Below are 17,938 nucleotides of genomic sequence, written 5' to 3' on the forward strand. Positions count from 1 at the left end.
CTATTGCCGTCACCAATAGGTAGTTATAGTTAGGTAGTTATAGTTAGGACCTAGTTCCCATTGACAGATTTGCCAAGCGTGGGCCAACAGGGCCGGACTGGCCATAGCGGGCACCGGGCAATCCCCGGTGGGCTGCAAGGGTGGGGGCTGGTTTTGGGCCCTGTAATAAAATCAGCCAAAAACCGGCCCTGGCAAAGAGCTCAGCCGCACCCCAGACCCCCCGGGTGGGGAGCGGCCGAGCAGTTTGCCAGGGCCGGTTTTGGGGGGGGGGGGGGGGGGGGGGTCTTTGCAATTTGCTGTGAGGATTTTAGACATGACTACAGCCTGAACTGCTGGACAGAATTACACCAATTTTGGCAGAAATCTAGATCTTTGTCCAGAAAGATCTTTTTGTAATTTAGTGTAAATCATTCAGTAGTTTTGGAGTCATTAATGAAAAAATATTTATAGATATCTAGGGACGTGGAGGGTCCGCGGCTTCAACATATCTCATGGTGGGATCTGATTGGCTACCACCACTTCAACCAGGACTTGGTAGCAGCCATCTTGTAACTCAGCTTATCTCCAAGAAATAAAAAAAATTAAAAGACAAGGGGGCAGTGTGGGAAACACCTGACCCTGTAGGCCTGGTGGTGGGGTCACATAGGAACCCTGCTGGGTGCCAAAAACGTTTTTTATTTTTTGTATTTGTTTTACTGTGAATTCACGGAGGATCCGCATGAAAATAAAAAATACACAAGTGTCAAATTCCTGTATTTTACTAGGCCCCCGGGTGGACCAGGTCCTGCGTGGAATTCATTTTTAATTATATAGGGGAGGGGTACGTACGTGGCCCACCCTTCCTGGGCCTCTTTTGGCCCTGGGGACCCTACCCCCTGGTGCCCAGCCGACTAGAAGAAGGGGAGGGCAGATCCGTGGCTCGGCCTTTCAAATAATTGGGAGAGGGCACGCAGCCCCCCTCCGAAGTTGATTTCGGACCTGGGGACCTTATTCCCTGGGGTACGCTGTGATTTAAAAGGGGGCATGGAGATCTCCTCCCCGGGCCAATTTCAAGAACCAATCCCCCGAGGTCTGTCTGTAATACTAATGGAAAGGGTCGCACAGCCCCCTGACCCGGGCTGATTTTGGCCACGGGGACCCTATTCTCCGGGGCCAGGCTCCACATTCAAGAGGGAAGGAGGCCATGTAGACCCCCTCCCAGAGCCATTAATGGCCCTGGAGACCCTATCCCCCAGGGCCATCTCCAGCTATGTCCTGGGATGCGGGAAGGGAAACCTGTTTGCTCTCACTTGGTGGGTGCAATGTATAGCTTCCTCCAAGCGAGAGCAAACAGGAAGTCCACTCCCAGCTGGCGGAAGCTTTAAAATGCTCCAGCCAGTTGGGAGAGGACTTCAGATCTGTTTCCCTGCCTGCAGCAATGAAGGCAGGGAAACAGATCTGAATATTGCTCCCGCCCGTAGGGAGCAGCATTTTTAGCTGCTCCTTGCGGGTGGGAGCAATGTTGGATCCCGTTGGATGCAGGGAGCCGGCTGGGGCTGCAGGGGCCTTGGGGCTCACACATCGGCCTTCAAGATGGAGCTGATGGGTGCCCTGGGTGGGCCCCAACCTTTAGTTGGCCAGGCCTCGTGGGAACAGGTCCTCGAGCTGTAATAGGTCCAGGGAAGGGGGGCTGTGTGGCCCCTCCCTCTTTAATTAATTGCCAGGCCCAAGGCAGTGGGGTCCCATGAGAAAAAACCGGCCTGGGGAGGGTGGAAAAGTGCCCCCCCTCCCCATTAACTGTGTAGGTCCCGGGAGATGGGGTGGGCCAGAAAGCAGCCTGGAGTGGGGTGGCTGATTGCCCCTCCCTTCAATAAGAATATGGTCAGGAGACTGGAGTCCCCAGGCTCGGAATAGGCCCACTCAGAGAGGCTTTGTGCCCCCTCCCGCATAAATTAAGCACTGGGCCCTGAGTGATGGGGTCCACGGGGATGAAATCTGCATGGGTAGGGGGGCAGCGCTGCCCCCTCCCCCAATAATAATTGTATAGGCCCCGGGGGATGGAGTCCCAGGGCCAAAAAATTTAGCCCGAGGGGTGGGGGGAGGGCTGTGTGCCCCCCATTAAATGGTCTCTGGGCCAAAATCAGCCAAGGGAAAGTGGCTGTGTGCCCCTCTCCCCCATAAATTAAGTGGTGGGCACTGGGGGGATGGCGTCCCCGGGCCAAATACAGCCTGGGAAGAGGGTCCATGTACCCCCTTCCCTTACAAAATGTGATGGGGCCCTGGTAGGGGGGCTGCATGTCTCCCTACTGAGTTTGCTGCCTCTGAGGGGTTGGCTGCAGGGCCTGGCCGCAGGCCCTCTGTCCAACCCCTGGAGCGCATACAAAATTTGCTAATAATTTTGGCGCCAACTGAGAAATCTGCGTTAGATGGAGCAGAGTTTTGCCCATGGTTAAATGTATCCGTTTCAGATTCCATGCAGATTTATAAAGGAAGATCAAAGGTATAAAGAGTAATCTAATAGTAGCATTTCCCATTTTAAGACTCATTAAACTTTTTTTCATTCTTGCTACAGTAAATCGAGCTGAATGGATTTGCATCAAACTTGGGAGAGGGGTAGCCCTTTACTTGTGGCTTGGGGTAAATCTGTTCAGTAGCTCTTTCAGCTTTTGGAGTGGGGCAGGGGCTGGATATTTGTCACCTCACATTCAACCAATCAATCAGAGAATTGTAAGCACGCTACTCACCCGTGAGGGTCTCAAGGCTCACGTTACTTCTCTGAAGACATTTGTTCTTTAATTCTCCAAAGATGTAAGGGTGTGGCATAGAGAGTGAACTTGTTTCTGCTCAATTGTCCTTTCACAGGAACAGCCTTCCAAAAAACTCGTCATCTCATTATAGACCAGAACACCTCTGCACCCTACACACAGATGAACTCCCCCCCCCCCCCTTCCCATCAAGAATATCTTATGAACTCACCCAGCACCACTGCCATCTTAAAGTCACTTACATCTCCATGTCCGCCATGTTGTCATAGGTCAATGGGCCGAGACAGAGGCTGCAAACGTTGCCCAGTTGCCTGAAGCAGTCCTTGCAATAGAACCCTGCATAGACCAGAAAAGACTCAAGTTGGCAACGCTCTTGAGAAGCTCCATTTTGATCAGGGCAACTTTCTGATTTGGCACAGCTGGCCAAACACATCAAAGCACAGGGCAACTACTGAGTGACCATCAAACATGCCAGCAATGGGTACTCTAATAGCCTTTCATAGACAATACACCAGCACACTAATGGTAGGCCTATCCAGTTGGAATCTGGACCATATTCCATTTTTAAATTTACATTTCATACGGTTGCTCGAAAAAAGCATAACTAATACTTTATTAATGTGAATAGTTCAATAATTATATCAATGACATTACATAATTCAATAACTTTATTCGACAAGTTAAGAACAGCCATAAAACATAGATAACAGAAACATAAAAACAATTCCATATAACAGAGTAGGCTAAAGTGCATAATTCTAGGTACTCCATATGTTCAATAATCCAACATTGGCACATACATTTACCCATTTCCAACGCCAATTAAAACTAGTACATAATACTTTTCCTCTAATTGATAGCCTTCAAGATAAAAAAAGCAACATTAAAACACACCAACATTACATGAGTCATTATGTCACATTAACTCTAATGCTACTTTTAAATAAACTATAGTAAAACCAACTTTAAAATAAAAAAAATTAACATGAAGGTTTTTCTTAATGTAAATATTTGAAACAACATTCAAAATAAAGATATGTTCTTTGGATTTTTAATTGGGGGGTAAATCGTCAGGTTTTACTGAATGGAGAGTGCCAACCCCACCTGTTGTGCATTTTTGCCCCTCTTACGTCTATGCGAGTCACACTGTGTGCCCCATTTTATTATATCTGCACCTTGGCTATTGAAAGGTACTGGGCTTATCCCCCCCTCCCCCCACAAGAATACTACCACATGAGACACTTCAAAATGGCACAAACTAGCGAACTTGAGGTTTACATTTTGTCTTTATAATCCAGGGCAAAATGTACGAGTATTCCACCAAACTATGCAGAACTGGCTGAACTACTCACACCAGAGATAGGATAACTTGAAATCACTGTGCGGGGGAAAAACTATCTCTATTCTATTTGCCTTTTTTGGATTGTACTCTTAATTTCTACTCCTGCGGCACCTTATGGACACTCTGGATTATTTAAATAAAAAGGGCATGCATCCACTCTATGCAGCTGCTTGATGTCATTTTAAGACCTGGAAACTGCACACCAGGAGAAATGTATTTAACATAGTAGTAAGGCTGCCTTCCAAGTAGCCTTTTCTGGATTGCTGCTAATAGCTCCTCTGTATTTCCCTAGTTCAGCATAGTGCCCTAACACACTCTTTGGTCTGAAAAAAGGAAAGCCACACAGTACCACCTAGAAAGCCTTTTCTCCTTCATTGGCAGCACTTTCTTAATGCCTGATAACTGCACTCCAGAATAGTATGGGGTACTTTATTCAGTCTGACATCATTCTTACATTCCAACCCGTTCAGTTCTGTGTATCTGCAAGCACTTTACAACTCATCTACCTGGTAAACTACACAAGGATGTAGATGCCCTTAAGGGGGGGGTTACACGTTGCACATATAAGGGATCACTACGTCCAAACGTGGCTAAACAAGTCTTCCAATGGTGCCATTATCCTAGTTTACGTTGAGGCAGGATGAACATGGGAATAAAGGGATGCTCATGCTAGATCCAAGGGCAAAATGCATGAAAGAGATTGTATCTTCTTGAGAAGCCTTGCCCAGATTCTGCCTTTGGTGCAAGGATTTCACAGCCAGTTGGGATGGATGGAGGGAGTGAGAGCAAGACCACATGGACAGGTTACTTGCCTTCGGTAAAATTATTTCTGGTGGATACTCTCTCTGACCGCAGATTCCTCACCTTTAGATTATCCTCCGGCGCCAGACTGGATCCAGAGGATTTTTCAGCAGAGCCCCCGCGTGAAGTCCGTGGCCGCCTGCCGCTCCACATCAACTTCACTGCCTAGAAGTGATGGCTGGTGCACCATATAGGTGGAGACACGCCTCGAGGAGATCTGTCACAGACAGCTGTTCGCAATAGTCCTTACAAACTTTACATCATGTAGTTTTAGGAGGGGACATATTTCCTTCCCTTGTACAATGGAAAATAATTTAGGCAGAAAAAGCTTGTCAACTGACGAGAAAAATGTAGTAGCTAGCTCTGGATCAGTGTACGAAAGCACAGAAAATAAAGGAACTGGCAACAGCATTCATTAGTGGCACCTGTATGCTGTACCCGCCTTTACTTCATGGGCGGAGCAGAGCCGAATAAAGCCACATTCAACGCCTATGCTGGAAACATCTTCCAGATCCAGTCTAGTGCCTGAGGATAATTTAAAGATGAGGAATCTGAGGTAAGAAGTATCCATCAGAAAGTATAATACTAATCTTTCATTTCCTGTGGTCCATCCAAATATGATTCCTGAAAATGGGTCGGCTACACAAATTCCCGCACTGACGCGGGAAAGACCTCCTCTCAAAAGAGATGTTAAATTCCCCATCATTCCCCAAAATGCTATGAACCCGAATACTTTGTGCCCGAAAATCAGAGCTAGAAACATCTTACACTCTCTTAGGAATGCCATAACATCCTTATACCATGCATAATTTCAGGCTCCTTCCTGTGGATTGTCTCAATGTGGATCCTAAATGTGGTGGGTGGACTTGGAAAAATCACATCCTACCAACTATTGGTTTAATGAATGCATCTCATATACTGTTGAGCAGCAGTAGCTCACTTAAAACGTTGTTAGTTGTTGCATTCTCTAATCATATTTTACATCTTGCTTTCCCTCTTCTCACATGATTTAAATTATCCTGCGTGGATTTAAAACATATTCCATTATGTCTGTCCTCTTTCTATCGTCAGTTATGGACATCCCTGCTAATGCAGGTTTACCACATTTAATATGGTTAGCAGTACATCAGAGGTTTAACTCTAAGCGTAGCTGGTGCTGAGGGTTACTATTTGCCACCACCCCACTTTCTTACCTTTACATCCAGGAGTTATGCAGGGTACGAAAAACTCCCTATTGCTAGCATCAGAAGCCAATCCACAGGCTAAACAGTACTGCTTCTTGGGCTTTATTAACTGTAGCAACTTCTTCAAGCAGCCAGATCCTTTCAGCCTGCAGAGAACAAGAGGTTTAACACATAGGCTGGGAAGGGAGACTCATTTATGCAGGCCTCCATTCTGTGTCTGACTGCTACTCGTTCAACCACACACAGTCAAACTCATTCCAATATATAAAGACAGTTACAGAAGACCCATCTACTGAACAAATCCCACTCTCACTCCAAATAAATAAAAACAGTCACAGAAGACAAATCTACTACACAAATCCCACTCTCACTCCAAACAGATAAAAACAGTTGCAGAAGACAAATCTACTAAACAAATCCCACTCTCACTCCAAACAGATAAAAACAGTTGCAGAAGACACATCTCCTAAACAAATCCCACTGTCGCTCCAAACAGATAAAAACAGTTGCAGAAGATACATCTACTAAACAAATCCCACTGTCGCTCCAAACAGATAAAAACAGTTACAGAAGACAAATCTACTAAACAAATCCCACTCTCACTCCAAACAGATAAAAACAGTTGCAGAAGACACATCTCCTAAACAAATCCCACTGTCGCTCCAAACAGATAAAAACAGTTGCAGAAGACACATCTACTAAACAAATCCCACTGTCGCTGCAAATAGATAAAAAGTTACAGAAGACAAATCTATTAAACAAATCCCACTGTCATCTAAAAAGATAAAAACAGTTACAGAAGACACAGCTACTCAACAGAGACCACTCCTAATCCAAATCGATACAGTTACAGAAGACAAATCTACTAAATAAATCCCACTCTCACTCCAAACAGATAAAAACAGTTGCAGAAGACACATCTACTAAACAAATCCCACTGTCGCTGCAAATAGATAAAAACAGTTACAGAAGACACAGCTACTCAACAGAGACCACTCCTAATCCAAATCGATACAGTTACAGAAGACAAATCTACTAAACAAATTCCACTCTCACTCCAAACAGATAAAAACAGTTGCAGAAGACACATCTCCTAAACAAATCCCACTGTCGCTGCAAATAGATAAAAAGTTACAGAAGACAAATCTATTAAACAAATCCCACTCTCGCTCCAAACAGATAAAAACAGTTACAGAAGACACAGCTACTCAACAGAGACCACTCCTAATCCAAATCGATACAGTTACAGAAGACAAATCTACTAAACAAATCCCACTCTCACTCCAAACAGAGAAAAACAGTTACAGAAGACATAGATACTCTACAAATCCCATGCTCACTCCAACCAGATAAAAACAGTTACAGAAGACATATCTACTAAACAAATCCCTCTCTCGCCCCAAACAGATAAAAACTGTTGCAGAAGACATATCTACTCAACAAATCCCACTCTCACCCCAAATAGATAAAAACCGTTACAGAAGACAAATCTACTAAACAAATCCCACTCTCACTCCAAACAGATAAAAACAGTTGCAGAACACAAATCTACTAAACAAATCCCACTCTCGCTCCAAATAGAGAAAAAAGTTGCAGAAGACATAGCTAATCAACGATCTAAAGAAAGTCCAACAGTAATGTGATGCATTTTCAGGCAGGGATACTGGACACACTCATAATACAACCTTCTGGCGACATGGTACCCAGAATATTACTCAGGAAGGATGTTTGTAATCTAGAAGAAAATGTTGCTCCCCACATTGGCCTTAAACAATCCAAACTGCAAAAGTATAATCTGACAAAGCATTGTTCATATATTTAAATGTGAACACCTACACATTCACAAAGACAAAGCATTTTTGGATGAATTTTTGGTTTCTTATCTCCTTACTTTTAACTTATTTAAAGCCTTCTATTATGGTGGAGACCAACATGTCACCCTCACTTTACAGCGTCCCACTCAAGTACCCATCCACCCTCTCTACCCACACTTGCCCCACGGTGTACCATATTTTGTAACTTGTTTGCATCCTAAAGTTTTGTACATTTCCCCCATTGCATATGTCTAGTTCTGCCTTTCCCTCCTTGTTTATCTTGTTGGTCAGACATCTGTGTTTTCTGTCTTGCCCATGTTGGACTTCAAATAATTTTTCTAAACATTCCACTTCCTTTACTGAATTGTTAACTTTTAAACATTCTGCTTTACAAGTTCTGAACTTTTTAATACATTAAAATTGTAGGGCACTCTATTTTGGCACATTTTAATTTTTATAAAACATTTGGCAATCTTTAGAGATTTACTTGTTTTTAAAGCATTCTGAAAATTCTGGTCAATTATGTGGCATCTTTGGGATTTTAGAGCAAAGTATGGGTTTGCAATTGCAGCTGTGCACAGTGGTCTCCCATGACGTAATGTACTCAGACAAACCCTAACCCATTTGAGTGTGAGTGATGTGATGTTACTGGTTGAATTTTTCCTATGGTTGTGTTTTGTAGGTGTGGTGTGTCCTGCAATTGTCTTCCAAACGTCTGAGGAGTTGGTGTGGTGTTGTGTTAAGGAAGTCTCTGGGGGTGTATCACAGTGGGTGGGTGTGTCTCTGACCTTTCAGCTAACACATGACTGCTGAGGGGGTGTAGTCTTGTTGCGCCTGGTGCTGGCTAGCATGGTTGGTGCACTTTTTAGGCCTAAAGGGCATACATCTGTAGGCTTTCGATGTGCTGTGTGTGTAACTGATTGATTAGGATTTGGATTCTGCTGGAGTTATAGCAAATGATCTTGTCTCCAAAAAGAATATAGGGTACTTGTGTTGTCCAACTGGATAGAGGCTCCTCATAAACATGAGACTGGTCCCACAAGAGGTCCATTAACAAAGAAAGAAAATCTCCAGTCGAGGAGACAGGCTCGACTCATTTTTATATTTGATTTTTGGCTCCTTAGGAGTTTGGGAATTGACAATGACCGCCCATTATGAGGACGGGGCTTTCTCAGCATGAGTGATCATCTTCATGTTGAGTCTTCTTTTCAGGTTGCGATTCCAATTGTTCCTGAGGGTAATTTTTGTTAATAGTCATAATACAACTGGAGAGCGTCAGATATTCAGATAACTACCCTTCAGACTTCTGGAATTCATACAGACACGATACTGAACAAACACGACCTATGGTTTTGAGTTTCTGAGATTAAAAAAAAGACATTATCCTTCAGTCTTTTGTCCCATTTCATACTCCATGATGACAGCACTAACTTTCTTGCACTGATTGGACAACTTGTTCTACCTCCAAGGGTTCCCAATGTTCATCTCCTCTAAGTTTATGAGATTACTGTGGAAAAGGTGAATGAAAAGTCAATTCCTTGTCAAGCTTTCCTAGCTTCCCAAATGATAGTTACCATTTTACAGTGTTGTCTAAGGTGACTACATTTGCATCATCTCTGCAAAGAGATTATCACATTGCCATCAAAACTGCACCTTCCTCTTATCCGCTGTTTTGATATATATACTTCCAAACTGGTAGTGAATAACAAACATGAGGAGTATTTACAAGACACTTACAGAATAGTCTTATTGTGAAGTCAGGCTCTTCAACTGTGGCATCTATGATGTTTGTCCTATGACCATGTCTCCCAGATGACAATGAACAACTGATAACCCTTATAAATGACATTCTAGAAGTGGTACACAAAGTTATAATACTCACCTAACGTGAACAGTGATTAACTTATCAATTGCTTTACATAAAGCCACTGTTTGTTAGCTATAATTATCTTCCATGACTGATCAGCAACTTTTGATAGTCGAACACTCTATTCAACTCAACACAGTTGTAGCTCTCAATATTGCTGGTACACCCATGAAAGGCCTGCCTCGCTAACCTCTCCTTTACAGTCTCAAGTTGTTCACACCGGTCTTTGGCCACCTCTTTTCGTAAGAGAACCACCCTTTCTGGGCTAGGTTAAGAGCAGCACATGAAAATATAAGAACTCAAGGTGTAAAGCTTATTAGCAGAAAGAACACGCCAATGTTCTGGGAAATCTACTTCAAACAACAGGACTTCTTGGTTCCACCTAAAGAGCTGCAGAGGGACAGCATGCAAATGCAACAATATATTGATGGTTCCGGTGACGGATTCTGTGGTTTTTCTGGTGATCTCATAAAATTTATAATACAAACTACTATCTATTGTCTTCTGCACATTGGGCCTTCAACATACTCTCTCACATGAAATTTGTGATTTCTTTTGCAACCTCTGCCTGGAGCTCATACTCCTTGGCATACCAATGTCAAAGACACCTTGGTGGACTTACTCTGAGTGTTGCACTGTGATAAAAGTGACAGTGGACACGATTTCTAAAATGGCCCATTGTACCTCTGCGTAAAAGATTCTCACAGGCCCTGAAATTGCACAATGCTTAATCCCTGACATTTCCTAGCTTCATGGTCTTCAATATTCAATTAGATCAGACTCTGGCTCACAATACGACCAGCAACGGCCTCTGGTTGTCAGCCAATCTAGTGGACATATCGAACATCTTAATTTGGACCAGAACAATATCTTCAATGCTTTAGCCATAAAGGTCAACGCAAGTGGATCAAACTTCGTATACAAGTCCTGGAATTTCCATATGGTCTTTATCGAGAATATTGGAAACAAAATATTGCGGGACGAAATATCGTATCAAGAATATAGAGGATAAAACTATTGTGAAGGTAAGTTTCTATAGGTAGGAAAAGTTTTACTATATATAACTCCGCATATATGTACCTTAACTATATATATATATATATATATATATATATATATATATATATATATATATATATATATATATATATCGTCAAGATACGTAAATGTGGAGTTAAGAATAGTAAATCTAGTTACCTATATGCACTCACGTTCTCGATATTCTAGTCCTTGACATTTCTGTACGATAATCTGTCCACACCATATTTTTGGTTCTGATATTCTGTCAGTGATCCCTCCATACAACAACACTCATAGTGCTACTAACCTGTTACCTACATTTTTTACGCAAGGATTTCATCTGCATTTGTACCGTGAAAGTTGAAATTGTGAAGAAATTAACAAAAAAGGAGATTGAATTTTTGAAATTATTCATCAGCTCCAGATAACTATGAAGAAAAGTGCCAAATATCATTGTACACCTGAGCCTCACTCCACTGGCAATCGGGTCTGAGTGTCCTTCTGTGTTTTCCACTTCCTCATCTCTATGAACCAAACTTTGTTCTTGCTGCTTCATTTCTATTTGAGGTTAGGTCAAGTCATTAAAACTCCTACCCTTTGGGTAAAGACACTTATTTGATTGGTGGATTATCCATCCAGTTTTTAACCGCGCTGAGATCCACCAACCTTTCGTGGACGACATATGTCAGCTCACACATTTAGCCTTTCACCTGTTCTGGTGAATTGGGTGCCTAGATATGATGTTGTTTGAATGAGTGACTCACATTACTTTTCCAGAGCAACCTCCATATAATTAACTGGAAATGGTCCCTAGTGAGTGATCATTCTTGGTAAACTGACTCATTAGTCCCAGCTCTTGCATGGATTAGTTGATTATTCCAGGACTTTTTTTTTTCTTGGAAAAAGCCCAGTTCTGCAGAGGGATATACGGTGGTCCTGGGTTACCCCTATATCACTGGCATTTCCTGCACATATCTGTCTGTGGTTTGTGTGGGGCTGTTGTTTATCGGTGGGGTCAGTGCTGGCTTCCCAGTGGCCCTTGCTGTTGGAGGATAGCAATAATACACTTCCATGGCATCTTTGCCTGTTGGTCATAAAGACACCTCGGTGCAGGTGCAGCGCTTCGAGTCTTGCAAAACAGTAACCGATTCCAAGATGGCACCCTTTTTAGGTCTCGCCTGAGCCAGCGCGCATGCGCTGCTCTGCAAGGCTTTTAGTAAGGACTTTAAACTCTGAACACACGCTTGTGCGTGTGTTTCTTTTTTGACTCACCCGCTATTGGCCTTTGCGTGCGCCTTTCTAAGAAAGACAGCACGCAATTGGGCAAAGGCGCGTGCATGTCCCGCCTTCTCTCTCCCCTGGCCTAGGGAGCTCAGGAGCGAGCATCAGCGCCATCTGTTTCCAATTATCGTGCCCGCGTCTCACGTTAATTGGAAACAGATGGCTCTGGCAAGAAGACTAGCTTTAGTAAATGAGTGCTGCAGTCAGTGTCACGCCCTCTTCAATACAATCATTGACATCAGAGCTTGTTTTCTCATTACTATGAATGAGCAGGGCTCGCGTTCGAAAAAATTGAAGGGGAAAAGGAGTGCTGCTTGAGGTATTTTCTGTAACCACTTTCAACAGATTTGTGAAACGTACGTCCTGCACAATAGATTTCAATGAGCTGGCTTCCAATCTCTTTGTCCCTTTTTTCGACTTCTATGCACTAAAGGTCTGGGAGGATGGTGCAAACATCCTATATGAATCGCTCTCCCGTGGTTTGTGGGTTTATGAAAAGCAGGTTCCCTATCTGATTCTACACAGAGTGGCAGATGGCTGTGCCGAGACCGTGCCCGCCACTCCTGCCTGCCCACCGCAGTCAGAGGGCAGATTTGCAGTGCTGAATGCTGCTTGCTCACCCTGCCTGCAGAGCATCGACTCGCTCCTGCAGCCAGGTTTAACATTATGGAGTTAGTCTAATGGCTCGCCGTCTCCTTGCTGCAGTGGAATTCACTATAAATAAATGACATTACCTGGAACGCAGTAAGGTGGGGAGGAGTGCGGCTTACGAGGAACAAGGGGCAAACGGAACACAAACATGGGGCATTCCTTGCTCAGCACACTGGAAAACTGTCACACACGAGACAAGCCTGCATTAAAGCTGTCTCCGTATGTCAAGATCGGATGTATTCGTATTCCCTGCACTTGATAATGAGGGTTTCAGGAATGTGTAATTATGTGATTTTGAAAGTTTGTTTTATAGTTCAAAAGGGGTCATGGTACCCGCTGATAGACGCTTCACAGCTGCTTACTATTATAAGCCGGTTTCCCAACTCGGACCAGAGGCAGAGCTGCAATCTTTAAAATACTACGTGAGAGGGGATGGGGGCTTGAAGTGACGAAGTCTGAACAGAGGGTGGGGCTTTCAGTCCCTTACCACCTGGCCAGCCTCGGAAGGGGCGGACCTTTGAGGTTTTTACCACCTGGCCAACCATGGAGGAGACGGGCTTAGAGCCCTGCACTGCCCAAACCGACCCTCCCCGAAAAACAAATATTAAAGGCTTTGGAGGCTGCTGCCGACGTAAATGGGAGGTTGTAAAATATCTGATGAACCTTAGTTGCACAGAGGCCCCACATCCGAACATGAAACCTGCTCTCTACATGGATTTCCAGCTCACTCTCTGCACACAGTGTGATATAGGCGCTTCACAAGGAGACTGTGTGAAAAGAGCTGTTATCGTGTGACACACAGTGGCACCGCGGGGTTTGGCAGGTCTGTAGAGGAGCTCTCTCCTCTGACTTTCTATGGGGCGCCTTTGTTTTAGGACTGAGGGTGACATCAAAGAGCAGCTTCAGGCAATGCTGGATAGAGGCCCTGGGGTGGATTTGCACCTTGCTGCCCACCATTGCTTCAGCCTCCTCACCACACCAGAATCCTGAGTAAAAGCTGAGGGACAAACATCTCCCAGAAGAAAAGGCGATGCAAGGGTACTTGCTGCCATCCGTGAGGCAACAATTTGATGCCTACCTTTTGCCCAGAGGTTGGAAAACAATTATTGTTTATGGGGATAAACTAGCACCGCTCTGCTGGAAGTTCCCTAATGTTGATACCATGGGTCACAAAGACATTTGTCACTCATAATATCACTTTGTACATTGGACTTTAGATTTTCTCCCTTGAGAATGCTGGCACTTTGTGGAGACCAACCTTTGCAAGGGACAACTAGAACTGGCATAGCCAATATGTCTCACCTTTGGGACCTTATAAGTGTTTCGCCATGCAACGGTTGATGCTGTTGCACCAAGGATATTGCGCTGCATAACTAAATACTTATAAGTTCCCACAAGCGAGACCTATTGGCTATGCCAATGCTTGTTCAAAGTGGAACAACTTGTCCCATTTCATGATCATCAATCCACAATACCTCATGCTTCTTTTTGCTCAGGTGACTATACAGAACAGTACGTAAGGAAACCACTGACACTGGAGCTGCGTGAAGAAAGGCTTCGGTTTCCCATTTTCCAACAGATTAATCATACCTTATGATAATTTTTTCAACCTCATGTTCTCCTTGACTGCTGTAGTTAGTGTTGTAATCCACATGGTTCAACAGTTCATTCAGGGGGGTTTGCACTTATCTGCCTTTGGCTGTAGGAGGAAGGTCTGTCCTCTGCCGCGTGATTTCCTGGTTCTAATGATCTGATATCCATCATATTGTATCTAATAGTGAGCTGAAAACAACACCCAGTTGTCGAATACATTGGAGGCAAATAGGCTGATGATTTGGTACATGATGCAATGCCTCGTTGCGGATGTGTTGTCTGTAAAAAACAATTTATTTCTACCTGATTAACCGTGTATTAAGTAAATGTCCACCATGTATTTGTTGTTAGTGTTTGCAACACCCTATGGGTGATTTTTGCTCATGTCAAAACAAAATAAAAATAACCCCCCCCAAAAAAAAGTGAGTTGAAAAGGTGACTTCCAGCTACTGCAACCATCCTTTGACAAATGTCCACTGACATTTCTTGAGATCGACTGAGGGTGCGGGGAGGAAAGCAAGATGTAGACTTTCAATCCAAGGACCCCCTTCTCACAGCGGCAGTGTAACATATCCATTTAATACTTCATTTAGACAGTATGGCAAATGACAACACTCAATCGTAGACTCACATGAGTAGGAGCTACTGGGAGTCCCATCCCACCTCACCCTGCTGCCCACATGACAGTGTCCTCCTCTTGAGAGATGAGGAGCTTGAGAGGGAGATACTCACTTGCGTCGAATTATGGTCAGAGGGTTGAAAGTTGGCTCATCCAGTGAATTCTTTGTCACTTTGGTGACCATGTTATTTGGCACACCCAGTCGTTTCATCGCGATGCTGTTGTACAAGAAGCAAATCCGTTCCTGGGGCAGAATCATATGGAGCGGAGGTTAGCACGGTGAGAACCGAATACGGAGGGGAACCCTGCCCATGGAGCATGTCAACAGAGGTGGCTCAGAATAGCCGAAGGTCAAGAGACAGTGAGGGGGTGGGATCAGCAGGAGGGGCTAGAATGCAGTGAAAAGCAGATATATACCAGAGTCAGCCAAGGAGCACCATCATTTTGGCAAACTGTTACAGTGCAGGTTGTCCAAAGAAGCAGTGGGGCAGAATATAGGGAAACCAGTCTTATGCAGTTAGTAAAGGTGGCTGGCCCAGAACAAGAACCAAGCACAAGCAGGGATCAGCACAGGGATGTCAGAATATAAGTGGTGTGTTCCTAGAGTAAGCCATAGGCCAGACCATAGAGAGCCAAATGCACAAAAAAAGAATGCCGTCAGAGATAGGCCAGACCATAGAGAGAATCAGATAGAACACCGAGGACTGGGATGGAGTATATAAGGTAGTGGACACAGACAGGTTTATAGATGAGGTGGGCTAGAATATAGAGCATTAGGCTTAGAGGGCTTCTGAGGAGCAGATGTGAGTCAGAACATAGAGAAAACAGGACATAGAGAGGAGGTCAGCTGATATGTACCATAGTAGAGCGAATGCAACACCGAGAAAGGTGATGAAAGATTTTACCCCGATGTAGTGATGAGCTACTTTATCCTTAAAGTGCATTCAACACGGCCTACCTGAAACCGCTCTGACCCACACAACTAAGGCCTGCATTCAAACCCTAGTCCTCTGCCAACTGCTTCTACCCCGAGTAGACTTCCCCACTGTTGTATACCATGAAAACATGCATTGCCACCACACAGAGGATGAAAGACACACACCATTAGTGCAACACATACTCCTCTTATAACACAGATCAAAAGATAAACACAAATGAACAACTAGTAAAATTAAAGTTCACTAAATTCTCTTTCTTACTCATCTCACCATCACCTTGCCTGCCCTTCACAATCCATTCCATATTCCACCAAGCACCATTGGCTAGCACCACATATCCTTTCTGCGGCTTTCCATGTCTTCCAAGGTTAACAGACTCCGACCTTCTGTGGTTTTTTCCCACTCTAACAGCACCACTTTTCTAACCCATTTCTTCCATGGATTTTTACTTATTATGGTACTTTTTGTATTTTTTTACAGGGTGTTTGTCACCTTCTTTATTATGATATCTATATACTTGTTCCAGTCCCTCCCTCTGTTCAGTCACTAAGAGTAGAACCTTTTCCTAGGTGCTCTCTCTCCTAGTGTTGCAAACAGGCTCACCGCAGGGAACTGTCCTTTATACCCGCAATATCTCTTCCACGTTAAAAGACAACCCACACACCCCTGCTAATAGCACAGTGTCCACAATCATTCTGTTTGGTATCTCATCCAAGGTATTTACTTCCAGATAAAGCACAGCAGTATGCTAGTGCATAATACCATAACTCATCTAGGACTATGCGGCACACGTAGCACTCCTTTGTCTATGACAATTTCCACAGGTACATCTCTTCTAAACACACTCTTCAAAAACTGGATAACACATTCAACTCATAACACAAAGTCCTTGCCAGCCTCACTCCATCACCCACTTTTTCACAAATTCTCTAACCCTTCTCAACTCTTCATTGGACTTGTCTTCCTTTTCCGCTCCTATTCTCCAACTATGCTTTCCAATGCGTACCTCTTCGTCATTTACCTTTTTCCATTTCATTCCTCCAGTTCCAATGACCTGTCCTGTCTTGCTTCACTACTGCCTTTCACAAACAATATCTCTAGCTGGTATCTTTCCTGCCACTTTTGTAATCAAGTGACTGCAACACAGGGAGATCCACTCCACTGCACCACTTACTGTCACTATAGCGCGCTTCATTCCAGTGATATATTCGATCCTTTTAAATAGATTCCTCGTAGCATTTCTCTTATCTACAAACTTGAGAGCAAATAAATATGAATACTCCATCACTCCCAACAACTGCTCCTTCTTAAATATTTTTTCCATCTTCTCCTTCAGTCTCAATCACTCTTTGCAAATGGGTTTTCCAAGAATGTCTATTTTAAGATGATATGGTTCTTTATTCAAGACTACACCCTGTCAATTCTCTTAACAGCACATCATCCAGGCATCAGGTATCATTTTGGAAGCAGCTTGCATGTAGCCTGCCATTCAATCAAAATGTTACAAATCGCTCTCTGAAACAGTGGCTAAGCTGATGACATGTAGAAGGCAGGAGCCTGAACTTGTCGGCTCAAAACACATCACAAAGAAAAATGATATAACAGGGTCCGAGATTTAATTCTAATTATGTTAAATAATACACAGAATTAAGATCATGAGTCATAGAGCTTCTAACATTACCTACGGCAGTGCACATGTTGTTATTGGGAAGAGGGTGGCAATCCTTCTGTTGACATCCCTCAAGTTTCCAGACAGTCTGGTCTCACCATCCGACTCAATGTTACCACAGTTGGTCTCAACCTTTCAGATCACTCAATTACCCCAATCTCTCCCTCTTTATATAACTAGCCAGATTCCTCTCCATGCAGTTTCCTCATACTACAATGCATGTTACACATTTTGCACAACAGGATGTGCACCTCTCCTAAACAAAATCTTTATCTTTTTCAAACATATTGTTGCACACTCAGAGGTCATTTGTCTAATAGTTCTATCACTGGTACAGCCCCCATATCACATCATACATTTTTCAATGTAAATAACACTCTTAGAAGCATCTCATTGCTAAAGATAACCCAATATT

General features: G+C 43.7%; 1 protein-coding gene across 1 annotated transcript in view; it reads right to left on the reverse strand.

Moving 5' to 3' along the window:
- The window catches only part of DCST2 (DC-STAMP domain containing 2), an 86,566-nt gene that overhangs the window by 17,094 nt on the left and 51,534 nt on the right, over window positions 1–17,938 (reverse strand). The window contains exons 11-13 of the mRNA XM_085639810.1: window positions 15,030–15,160; window positions 6,081–6,217; window positions 2,987–3,080 (exon numbers count right to left, since the gene is read on the reverse strand). Of these exons, the coding sequence (XP_085495936.1) occupies window positions 2,987–3,080; window positions 6,081–6,217; window positions 15,030–15,160 (362 nt within the window). The remainder of the gene's footprint in view (window positions 1–2,986; window positions 3,081–6,080; window positions 6,218–15,029; window positions 15,161–17,938) is intronic.

Source organism: Triturus cristatus, chromosome 12, assembly GCF_964204655.1.
Source record: "Triturus cristatus chromosome 12, aTriCri1.1, whole genome shotgun sequence".
Taxonomy (NCBI): Eukaryota; Metazoa; Chordata; class Amphibia; order Caudata; family Salamandridae; genus Triturus; species Triturus cristatus.